The 12,343-nt window shown below is 52.2% G+C and overlaps 1 protein-coding gene across 8 annotated transcripts in view; it reads right to left on the bottom strand.

Moving 5' to 3' along the window:
- The window catches only part of HHAT (hedgehog acyltransferase), a 361,176-nt gene that overhangs the window by 279,144 nt on the left and 69,689 nt on the right, over nucleotides 1-12,343 (bottom strand). For all 8 annotated transcript variants that reach the window (XM_014580487.3, XM_075925124.1, XM_006136901.4 and 5 more), the window contains one exon: nucleotides 1,625-1,796. In XM_014580487.3, coding sequence (XP_014435973.2) covers nucleotides 1,625-1,796 — 172 coding nt within the window. The remainder of the gene's footprint in view (nucleotides 1-1,624; nucleotides 1,797-12,343) is intronic.

Below are 12,343 nucleotides of genomic sequence, written 5' to 3'. Positions count from 1 at the left end.
CACTGTTGGAAGCCAGGACACTGGGCTAGATGGACCTTTGCTCTGACCCAGTATGGCCTCTCTTATGTTCTTAAAGCCTGTCATCTAACTACTGGGTTGATTTCTATTCATAGAGTCCAAGGAGAGAAGGGACTATTGTGATCATCTAGACTGACCTCCTGTATAGCACAGATCAGAAGATCAAAAATAAGTTATAGGACTGTATATAATTAATGGTCTGATATACCACTGTCCTCTGCTGGATAGAAGAGGATCTTCTCTTATGTCCTTACAACAGATTGACCTAACAACCTGAGGTGCTGAGAGGCATCTTCTTTGCTTTGGTGAGCAATAAGTCTGACTTTGCCGAGTCAAAGTTTAATAGTTTGAGGTAGGGGGTTCACCAATTGTACATGTCACAGTACCGCAGAACACAGCATTTGGGAATGTACATGACTACAGCTTACATGTGATGACAGTGACTACTATCAACATTTTTATACTGCACTCATCTGTATAATATCTAAGCATTTACCATCAAATTACCATATAGCCACCAAAAAGAAAGAAGAAACTGAAAAACAGATGAGGAAAACTATTGTAAAATACTAAACGTGTTTCTCTTTCATATACACACCCAATGATGATGAACGTTATGAAATATACAATCCAAACATACACAGCCAACCTTGTTTCCTTCTTGTATCCCTGGCTTTAACCTTTTAACTTATTTTGTCTGTTTAGATAAGAAGAACAGGTTGGAAGGAAAAAGCAGAGTGGAAGGGAAGAACTGAAATTTTTCTCAAAATATTTTCCTTTTTCTCCTCAAAACTTAAAATAATTTCAACCAACTCTATTTGCCTAAAATTTCATATACACATTTTTCAATTTGTTTAAGCTTTTGAATATCAAGATTTTACAAAAAATTGAAACTATTCAAATGGTTCTAACTATAATTTATTTTGGGAAGGAGGAAGCAAAAATCTTGCCTTACCTACTATTTATTTGATAGAGTTTGCCTGCCTGCCTGTCTATTCAAGAACTTCTGCTAAATCGATATGCAGCGTCCTCTTATCATAACTTAAAGCAAGATAAGGGTTTGGCCATGATAATAGGGTATGCCTGGAATGTGATTGTTTCTCATAACACAGAAAGGGAAGACTCTCGTAGCAGAGACAGTTATAGTGTATAATGACCACAGGGGGGAAATGGGTCAGAGACAGAACCAGGACAGCTATAACCACATTGGGGCAGCAAGGGACAGGGATGGGACAAAGGGACAACTATCTACTATATATTTGAGAAAGTTTGTCTGTGTCCATCTATCCTGCAGCTGGAAACATGAACCCTCTCCCCCTCTCCCCTCCCAGCTGCTGCAGCTGCAGTGGCCATGGACAAGCACTTCTCACCTGGGCCCATGCTGCTGCAGTGAGAGAGGGCTCTTTCCCCGGGACAGCCTGCAGACTGAACCCCTCATCCACAGCCCTACCCCAGAGCTATGATTTCAATGAAGACAAACAAAAATTATTTCAATTAAGGACCTGAGCAACACCGGGTAAATCCTCAAGTGTATCTTTAAAGCATCTTTTGGACACTGAATAAGGAATTAACAAGTATATTCAAAGTAAGTTATATTTACACTTACCTAAGGTCCAGTAAGACACTGCTTCCAGATGTGAAGAACTACTATATATGGCATGGATATACATGAGATGAATTATCAGCTCTGCCAGCCACCACCAAAAGAAAATGCGAACTACGCCCAGCAGTAAAACACAAAGGTTGCTCTTCAAGCTGCAGGCTTCTTGTCTCCTCATCTACAGGAACAAATAAAAACAAGTTATGTTGTATACAAATGACCAGGTATTTCATTCAAATAGACTTTCATGGCAAATGTCATTTAAAAAATGTATTTTTGTTTATTTGCAACATCAGGAGCACTATTTTCAGTGCTTTTTAGGGAATTCTCTAACCCTTCAAAACAAGGGATGGTATTAATCAAGTTTATAGAAACAGTGAGAAGAAGAATGTGAGTGATATGCACAATATGTGTGTGCATCACCCTGTGACGGGGTGAGGCAACCCCGCACTAAAAGGGCCCCCCCCCAGCGAGGCTGAAAAAAGCGGCACGGCTTTTCTCGCTGCTGCCAAGGACGCGTCCGGCAGGGTAGCCGGAACGCGCCGCTCGGCAGGCGGTTTAGCCGGCGCGGCCCCGAGCAGCGGGGGGAGGGGGGTGACGGGGTGAGGCAACCCTGCACCGAGGGTGCCCCCCCCAGCGGGGCAGAAAGGAGCGCCGCGGCTTGTCCCGCCGCCGCCGGGGACGCGGTCGGCGGGGTAGCCGGGACGCGCCACCTGGCTGGCGGCTCTACGGAAGCGGTCCGGAACACCGTGGGAGAAGGACCCCCTGCATCAAGGTCAGCAGGGGCAACGGGGGAGGAACACCACCCCACCAGCCTCAGGGCGGCCCCGCAGACGCCCCCAGCCAGCCCTCTTCTCCACTGCTGCTGGAGGCAAAGAGGACGCTGGGGGTGAGTGGAAACAGCTGGGGAGGAGAAGCTGGAGAAGCTAGAACCGCGGGTGGATGCAGGTGTGGGTGCTCTGCAGGGGCAGGGGCGGCACCCTCCCCAGGTATAAAAACAGCAGGAGTAGAGGAAGAGGGGAAGGCGAGGAGGAGGAGAATGTCGGAGGAAGGGACTAAGAAACATGAGGAGGCAGCGGGACAAGCCGGCCGGTGAGCGGACGAGCGAGGGTGTGAGGAAGCAGCCCAGGGCGGGTGTACTGGAGCCCGAGGGCTGATGCGTTGCAGCTCCGTGCCCCATCAGCCAGGTTTGGGGAGAGAGGAGCGTCTCCCCCGCCTTAGGGCCCTGGGCTGGGGTCTGGAGAGAGGGAGGGCCCGGACCCCCCTCACCTCCTCGCTCGTGGGATCGTCTGGGCAACCGAAGGGAGGGTCGACCAGGCGCCGCGTCACGGGACGGCAACCAGGGCAGCGGGGCTGCCCAGGGCAGGGTGGGCCTGTGGACCCCGTAACACACCCCCTTTCCTCCATCCCGCGACTAAGAAAATCGACTAAACACAGTACTTATGAGCATTCAGTTCCATTTTTGCCTGTTGAGGATCTTCCCACATGGTTTCAAATGGAAAAAAGGGACACTTCCTCTAGATCCTGTCTACACTACAAGGCTACATCTACATTGCGCATTCTTGTGCAAGAAGATATGCAAATGAGGTGTCGTGCCTCATTTGCATACCTAAAAAGTCGCCATTTTTGCACAAGGGGCTTTTGTGCAAGAAGTGTAGACTGCTTCTTCTTGCGAAAAAACTCCTCTTGCAGAAGAGCCATTCTGCCACTTATTTTCAGGCAGAATGGTTCTTGCGCAAGAGGGGGTTTTTGCGCAAACTACTCCTTCATGTGCAAAAGCCCCTTGCACAAAAATGGCAGCTCATTAGGTATGCAAATGAAGCACTGCAATATTCATTGCTGCGCCTCATTTGCATACGTTCTTGCAAAAGAAAGCACAACGTAGACATAGCCCAAAGGTGCACTTCTGAAACGTCCACCAATACAGCCGAAGTGCTACAAGCCACAATAGTGCAGAGCTTTCACATTGGCCCTCCTAATTCAGGTGCCCGGTGCTTTGCCTCCACGTATGCAACATACTTTGAAAGTGCTGCAGGGCCTGTAGATGGTTGTACAGGCAGTCCCCGGGTTACGTACAAGATAGGGACTGTAGGTTTGTTCTTAAGTTGAATCTGTATGTAAGTCAGAACTGGCGTCCAGATTCAGACACTGCTGAAACTGACCGCCAGTTCTGACTTACATACAGAATCAACTTAAGAACCCCAGGCGTCCCCAAGTCAGCTGCTGCTGAAACTGATCAGCAGCTGATTCCAGGAAGCCCGGGGCAGAGCAACTCTGCCTGGGGCTTCCTGTAGTCAGCGCTGGTCAGTTTCAGCAGAAGCTGACTTGGGGACGCCTGGGGCAGAGCAGCTGGGGTGCTACTGGACCAACCCAGCAGCACCCCATCTGCTCTGCCCCAGACGTCCTGATTCAGCCGCTGCTGAAACTGACCAGCAGCGGCTGAATCAGGACCTGGGGCAGAGCAGTTGGGGTGCTGCCGGGTTGGTCCAGGAGTGCCCACGGGCGCTGCAGGACCAATCGGCAGCGCCCCAGCTGCTCTGCCCCAGAGTCCAAAACAAAAGCCTGGTCTGCTGGGGGGGGGGGAGCACACTAGCTGCGCCCCCCCCCCCCCCCAGCAGACCAGGGACACGGGGAGCAGAGCCGCAGCGGCAGCGGGGTGCCGCGCCTCTGCGGCTTTGCTCTGGCAAAGCCTCAGAGGCGAGGGACCCCGCCACGGCTGCGGCTTCAGTCTGGGTGCCTGTGGTCTGCTGGGGACCGTCCCCAGCAGACCACAGGCACCGGGTCTCAAGGGGCAGCAGCAGCGGTTCCCGCGCTTCTGAGGCTTTGCTCTGGCAAAGCCTCAGAAGCGCGGGAACCCGCCTGGTGCCCCTGGTCTGCTGGAGACGGTCTCCAGCAGACCAGGGGCACCGGAGCAGCTTACGAATGGGGCTTTCTTGCCCCGACTTCCGGGGCGAGAAAGCTCCGTTCGTAAGTGCGGATCCGACGTAAGTCGGATCCGCGTAAGTCGGGGACTGCCTGTATATATCCCACAACACAGCTCCCTGAAACTGGTGTATCATGTTTGCATCTGCTTGCATTTCTGATTTGCTTTAATGGATACTTCAAATGGTTCAGTCCTGAAGGGATATCTATGTACATCCAATAAGGTCAGGAGATACATCACCCTTTACCCCCACTTTATAAATTCAGATACCTTGTCATCCTACTGCCTGACAAATTGAGCCTCAGAGCACCAAATATGTTGAATGCCATCATACCTGAAGCTGCTCAAAGAAGGCCTGATTTAATTATAATCCTCTAATTTCTAGAAGCCTATACAATTCCATTTTAGTAAAACCTTTATCTGATGCTATAAATTATACCTTAAGTGCCTGATCCAGCAAAAATTGTCCACTAAGAAATCAACAAGCTTATTAAAAAACACATGAAAAGAAAACTTTATGCTTCTCTCAGCATGTATCTACCACTGACATTCCTCATTTTAGTGTCTCTTTACACATGGGAACACAGCAATGTAGGAATTGGCAGACCCAAGGTCCATCTAATGCAATATCCTGTCCCTAGCAGTAGTCAACATCAAATGCTTGAATGTAAAGTGCAAGAACTCCATAGCCCCAAAACAAACTTACAGGTCTAACATGCATTTTTAAGCACCCAAGTTTATCCATGTTGTTGAACTGGGGTGGGCAAAAGGGCCTCCGCGAGCTGAATCCGGCCCACCAAGCGGGTTGATCTGGCCCACAAAGGCCCTGCTGCTCCCCCACCCCCAGGCCAATTAGAGCCTGGAGGCGGGGGAGCGCATGAAGCTTCCTCCTACCCTGCCAGGAGCACGCAGAGCTTTGAAGTGCCATGTGCTGCTTGTGGGGCAGGAGGAGATGTCATATGCTTCCCCGCCCCCAAGCCTTGATTGACCTGGGAGCCAGGGAGCTGCACAAAGTTTCCTTCCCCTCCCACCGCCCTGTGAGGAGCACCCAGCACTTCAAGGTGCCATACACTCATGCAGGGCGGGGACAGGGCGAAGGACACTTCGTGCAGCTCTCCTGCCCCCAGGCCCTGATTGGCCAGGGAGTGCGCTAAGCATCCTCCCACCCTGCAAGGAGCATGGAAGTGCCGTGTGCTCCTGGCGGGAGGAGGGTAGGACAGGAGGAAGCTTTGCGCGCTTCCCTGCCCCCAAGCCCTGACTGGCCTCTTTCCACCCTGCTAGGGGCATGAGTGCCTAGTGAGAAGGTGGGGGCAAAAGGGCTCTCCCACCCCCAGACCAATCATGGTCTGGGGATGAAGAAGCCCAGAAGCATCCTGGCCCTGCCCCTTTGGGGCAACCCGGGACCACTTCAAATATTTTTTAAGTGGCCCCCGGCCAAAAATTATTGCCCACCCTTGTAGAATTTCCTCCCACTGATACAAGCTAACATAAGTCATTCCAGGGAAATAAACAGAACTACAACATCTTCAATTAATAGTTTATTCCCCTTAACATGAGCTGGGTTACTTTTTTCCAAAGAAAACATTTTGTAGGAGTCTGAATGCAAACCATGGAATTGGAAAATTGACAGGTAAAACTACTGAAATAAAGCAAATTATGAGACTTTTACTTCTTTTTAATTTACTTCTCTCAGTTTCTTTCAGTTCATTTTAGGGGTGGGTTTTGAGTAGCTTTATAACATTTTGTTGTTCTCATAAAAAGGCATTACTGGTAACTGTTTAAGTATGTAGTTAAATAGCCTTTGTGGAGGAAGACTAGGTAGGGGTTTTAAAGTACAGTTTTCAATACCTAAAGACATCGAGAAAGAAAAAACTACTTCAATGAGCTTTGGAAATAGGCTCAGAAACCCTAACGTCAAATTGCAGTGAGAGAGGTCTAGGTTGGATATTAGGAAAAACTATTTCAGTAAAAGGGTGGGGAAGCACTGGAATGGGTTACCTAGGGAGGTTTATAAAGTCTTGGCTTGATAAAGCCTGGTGGAACGATTTAGTTGGGATTGGTCCTGCTTTGGGTAGGGGGCTGGACTCAATGACTCCTGAGGTCTCTTCCAGCCCTAGGATTCTATCTTTATGAGCCCTGACACAGTCCTTAGAGACCAACGGTATGTCTACACTACAGCGCTAATTCAAACTAACTTATTTCGAATTAACTGTAGTTAATTCAAAATAAGCTAATTTGAAATAAAGCATCCAGACCCAAAAACTAATTTGAATTAGTGTTTTGCTAATTCGAAATAACGCGTCCACACTGATTGGACGCTGGGTCGCATTTAAGGGCAGCTGAAACCGGTTCCGGCAGGGCATCAGGTCAGTAGTTGCTTTGTGTGGTTGCTGTCTGAGGCTATCTAAGGCTCATGCTTAAAGGGACCCCCCTGGACAGCCAGTTCTCAGCTTTTCCGCTTGCTTGCCTACCTCGCCGAGGGACAGCAAAGCGTTTTCCTCTCCACCTGCCTGTGTCGGTGGTTCCCATTGGGGATGCCGCCGCAGTTGGCACCATGGAGCCAGAGCTCACCCTGGGCATGCTGCTCCAGGTTTTGGATTTGCTGCTGCAAGCCTGCCAGCAATGGCTGGAGGCTGCCTGGCACCATCTGGTGCATGTCAGCCCCCTGCCTCTCCCCCTGGCCTCTCTGGGGGCTGTGGAGGAGTCGCAGCAGCGCCCAGATGCCAGCATGCCCCGCCGCATCTGGTGTTTGGACACCAGCAACAACTGGTGGGACCACATCATCCTGGAGCGCTGGGGAGACCAACAGTTGACCCAGAACTTCAGGATGAAGAAGGACACCTTCCTGGAGCTCTGTGAGTGGCTTGTCCCTGCTCTGCAGTGATGGGACGCTCGCATGAGGCCCGCCATCCCACTCCAGAAGTGTCTGGCCATCGCCCTGTGGAAGCTCTCCACGCCGGACAGCTACCGATCAGGCAGGAACCAGTTCGGCGTGGGGAAATCCATCATTGGAGTAGTGCTCATGCAGGTACGGCACTCACCGGCCACTGGGCCGGGGGGGGAGGGCTGCAAGGAGGGGATGAGCCACCCCAGGTAAAACGGGGGAGGAGGGGGAGGAGGTGAAAGTGCCCCGCACGGGAAGGTTCGGTCTGTCCCGGCCGTACTACATGCTGCCCACGGAGGTTGCTTCCGGGAGTGGGGCGCGGAGCAGTGCCAGGGAATGAACACTCTCAGCCACCCGGGCGCCCCAGTGATTCGCGGTTTGGTGTGTCTCTCTGCAGGTGTTCAAGGCCATCAACTGGGTGCTGCTCCGCAGGGTGGTCCACCTCACCAACCCGAACACAGTCATCCAGGGTTTCAGCGCACTCGGGTTCTCCAACTGCAGGGGGGCCATCGACGGGACACACATCCCCATCCGTGCCCTGGAACACCAGACCTCCCTGTATATAAACTGCAAGAGGTACTTCTCCATGATCCTGCAGGCCGTGTCTGACCACCGGGGCCAGTTCATGGACATAAATGTGGGCTGGTCTGGCAAGGCACACGACGCGAGGGTGTTCTGGAACTCCTCCGTGTGCCAGAGGCTGCACGCCGGGACCTTCTTCCCTGACCCGCCACATCAGGGTCGGGGACGTGGACATGCCCATGTGCATGGTGGGGGATGCGGCCTACCCGTACAGCCCTGGCTCATGAAGCCCTCCACGGGGCACCTCAACCCCTCCCAGCAGGCCTTCAATGCCAGGCTCACCAGGGCCTGCATTGTGGTCGAGGGGGCCTTTGGCCAACTGAAAGCACGCTTTAGGTGCCTCCTCACCCTCCTCGACCTCGCCAAGCACAATATCCCTCCCGTGGTGGCAGCATGTTGTGTGCTGCACAATTTATGTGAGCGGAAGGGGGAAGCTTTCCTGCCAGCCTGGATAGCTAAGACTGAGCGCATGGCTGGCCAGTACACGCAGCCTCGCACCACCACCGTCTGGGAGGCCCAGTGGGGGGCTGTCCAGATCCCGGAAGCCCTGCGGGAGAGCTTCCAGGTAGAGGATGACTGAACTCTCCCTGCATGCCCCACTGGGGCCTTCTTCCACCCTCCTCTCCTTCACCTCCCTAACCCCCCTTCCTAAATATAAAATAAAAACACCTGTTTTGCCAAAAAAAACTATCTTTATTGTACATAACTGGGGTGGGGGAGGGAGGAATGAGGGTGGGAGAAGGGAGGGGAAACCTGAGAGGAAGGAGCTGGAAGGGGAGGAAGGGAAGGGAAAGCTCAGGGTTGGGGGTCCTGCTGTCTCTCCCATCTCACAGCACTGCAGGTACGAGGGTGTCGGGGGAGAGTGGGTGTGGAGGATGGTGTGGAGAAAGCGGGAGGGGGAGCAGGGGTGGGAGGAGGAGTGAGAGCTGGGGCGGCCGCAGGGGCTGGAGCAGGAGGCGGCAGGAACCTGTCCACCAAGGTCTGAAGGTGACCGCTGAGGGCATGGCCCTGCTCCTCCAGCACCTCCAAGCTCCGCTGCCGCAGCCGCAGGTCCTCCCAGACCCAGTGGTCCTAGGTGCGGAGCTGGTGCTCCAGTAGCTGGAGGTGCCACCGCTGGTAGTCCTCCAGGTTCCTGGTGTGCCTGCTGACCCAGGTGCAGGTGGCTGTTGCAGGCGGGGTGGTGCACCCTGCAGTCCCAGGTGCTGCAGCTGTGGTGAAACAAGAGCAGTGGTCAGTTCTCCCTGGGAACACAGTGGGTGAAACCCAGCCCCCCTCTGCAGGGCGAGGTCGACATGTGGGGAACAGGCCAGGGCCCCTGCATGACACCCAGCTGCTGCTCCATGGTGGGCAAAGCCCAGGTGCACGGTCCCTAGGCTCCCTCTCCCCCCACCACCCTCATATACGTAAGGGGAGCATGATGGCACTCACATGTGGAGCCCTCCCTGGCCTCGGACGACATAGCCGATGTGCTCTGTGGGGTGCCTCGGGGGTCCTGGGTAGGCTACTGGCTCTCGGCATCCTCCTCCTCCGTGTCAGGGATGGGTCCCTCTGCCCCGGGGTCGATCACCACCCTGGAGTAGGCCTGCCGCAGGTCCTTGATCTTGCAGCGGACCTGCTCCTGGGTCCGCATGTGGCCTCTGGTGGCTAGGCTGTCAGCCATGCGGCTGTAGACAGCCGCGTTCCTGTGCCTAGTGCGGAGATCGTGGATGTTGGAGGCCTCACCCCAAACCTCAATGAGGTCTATGATCTCCGCACTAGACTAGGTGGGTGCCCACCTTTTGCGGCCCCGGGCAGGCTCCTGGGAGCCACCAGCCTGGTCCTGGGAACAGGCGGAGGGCTGGGTGGCAGCGGGTGGCTGGCTCATCTCGTGCCAGGGGCAGGGTCTGCTGGCTGGGGGCTTGTAACTGGCACAAGCACTGTAGCCAAACCATGGCCCTTTAAGGGCTCCAGGGCCGGGACGGGGGCAGAAGATTTTCCCTGGTTTGGCCCAGAGTGGCAACCAGGGCAATCTGGGAAGGGCTAGCCTCCAACTAGTTCAAATTAAGTGGCTACACAGCCCTTAATTCAAACTACTTAATTCGAACTAAGCGTTACTTCTCGTAGAATGAGGTTTACTTAGTTTGAATTAAGCGCATCGCTATTTCGAATTAAATTCAAAATACCGGTTTGTATGTGTAGGCCCTATGAAAGTTAATTCGAACTAATGGCTGTTAGTTCGAATTAACTTTGTAGTGTAGACATACCCTCAGATATCTATGTCTTAATATGTTGCATAATATGGTCAGGCATTGTCAAAGAACAATCATAGCATATGCCAGAGGTGACTGCAATTAAACCATCAACTGATTTATATAAGCATTCATATATATTTTATATTATGTATACATTAAATGCAGTGTGTGTCTAATACATTTAACATATTATATGTATACTTACATACACATATCACATTCGTAAAGAATTTTATAATCTGGAGGCATCATTTAAATGTATATGCATCTCTCCATAGTTTACCCAAGATACTGCTCTTGGATGCTGGTGAAAAGCATGTTGTAATTGTTGGTAGATTCCCCTGCACACATGCGTCTACACACACACATTTCAAATCACTTGATGGGTGGTTCTGCTGCAGAAGGGTAGATGAGGGTATTTGCTGAGATTGACCAAGGATCCACACAAAGCAAGCAGGGAGGCAGGAGCCTGAGAGGACAGTCTTTACTCCAGCCCCTGAACTGTTCTACAGAGGAGCAGATTCTGTCTCTATGACCTTGTAAAACCATGGCCTCGTGCAAAGCAAGCAGTGGACAGGAGTAAAAATTTTGTCCCTGGGAAAACAAGACTAGTGTACACCACGGATGATGATTAAGCAATCCCAAGCATGGGCGTCTGGTATCATAGGTGGGAGAAGACATTGCCTTCCCAAACTGCCAGCCTGGCTCTGCCCACACACTACCCCCAGCACACCTACTGTAGGCATTCTGGGGCTGGGGAAGCGCACCCGCCTCCCTCCCCCGTACTCCAGGGCCGGGGAAGCGCACCCATCTCCCTCCCCCGTGCTCCAGGGCCATGGAGGCTGGGTCATGCACACCCAACCACCCTCTTTCCCTCCTTGTAGTGGTGGGGGGCTCGCGTGTACTTGGCACACTGCCCTGCCTCCCTGGGGGGGAAGAGGCAGCTTGGCTCCCATGGGAGCAGGGGCTGGCAGTGGGGTTAGGGGCTTGCCTCCCTCAGTCCTACCTTCACTGACTGACTGCCCATGGTCCCAAGCCCTATTGAAGCTTAACTACTGAAGAAAGAGGCAAACATTGATAGTTGTTCCCAGGCACTATAACTTTTAGAGTCCAGATGTAAGAAACAAAAATCTCATCATTCACTCACCAATATCCTTAGATGTTGGAAAAAGCAAAGGGAACTGCAACATGGCAGAAGGATGTATTTTCCATAGAGCGGCTGTAGTACATATTTGTTGAAGACAAGAAAGGAGAAGAGAAAGTAACACCATGTGATGTCAAAAGTCTCCTGTTTGTACCTAATATATTTGCTTTATTGCTCAAGAAGAAAGAGTTATTCACCTGCGCAGTAACATCTATTCTTTGAGATGGGTGTCGCCATGGGTACGCCACCAAAGGTTGTCTTGCACCGTTCGCACCTTTTCTGCATCGCATGGTCCGTCCCACCAGTTCCTCCTAGCTGGAACCTCTGAAAGATAGAAGAACAATAGTTCCGAAGCAGGGAGGAGGGCGGGTCATGGAGCACCCACAGGGGGACACATCTCCAAGAACAGATGTTACTGCACAGGTGAGTAACTCTTTATTCTTCTTCGAGTAGTGTCCCCGCAGGTGCTCCACCAAAGGTGAGTATGAAGCAGTAGCTCAGCGTTAGTATTGTGCTTTGGCACTATGGTCTGTGCACTGAGGAAAGCACTGAGAGAGCCACTGCCACATCTGTAGCTAGGATGCTTGCAAGGGCGTAATGCCTGGCAAAAGTCGATGTAAAGAACCAGGTAACCGCGCGGCATATGTCACGCAGCGGTACGCCCTTAAGAAAAGCCACAGAGGAAGCCATGCTTCTAGCCGAATGAGCCCGTGGTTTGCAAGGCAACGACTTGTTACGTAGAGAGTAACAATGAGTGACGCAGGCTACAATGCGAGACAAGATGCATAGTGAAGACAGTTGCTGGCCTTTAGAATGGTCCGCCACAGACAGTAATAGACACTATGGCTACGTCTACATTGGCCCCTTTTCCGGAAGGGGCATGTTAATTTCAGAGGTCGTAATAGGGAAATCCGCGGGGGATTTAAATATCCCCCGCGGCATTTAAATAAAAATGTCCGCC

This window comes from Pelodiscus sinensis, chromosome 3 (assembly GCF_049634645.1).
Source record: "Pelodiscus sinensis isolate JC-2024 chromosome 3, ASM4963464v1, whole genome shotgun sequence".
In the NCBI taxonomy this organism is placed as follows: Eukaryota; Metazoa; Chordata; order Testudines; family Trionychidae; genus Pelodiscus; species Pelodiscus sinensis.
The sequence above is the reverse complement of the archived record's forward strand: the minus strand, read 5'-3'. Positions and strand labels throughout refer to the sequence as shown.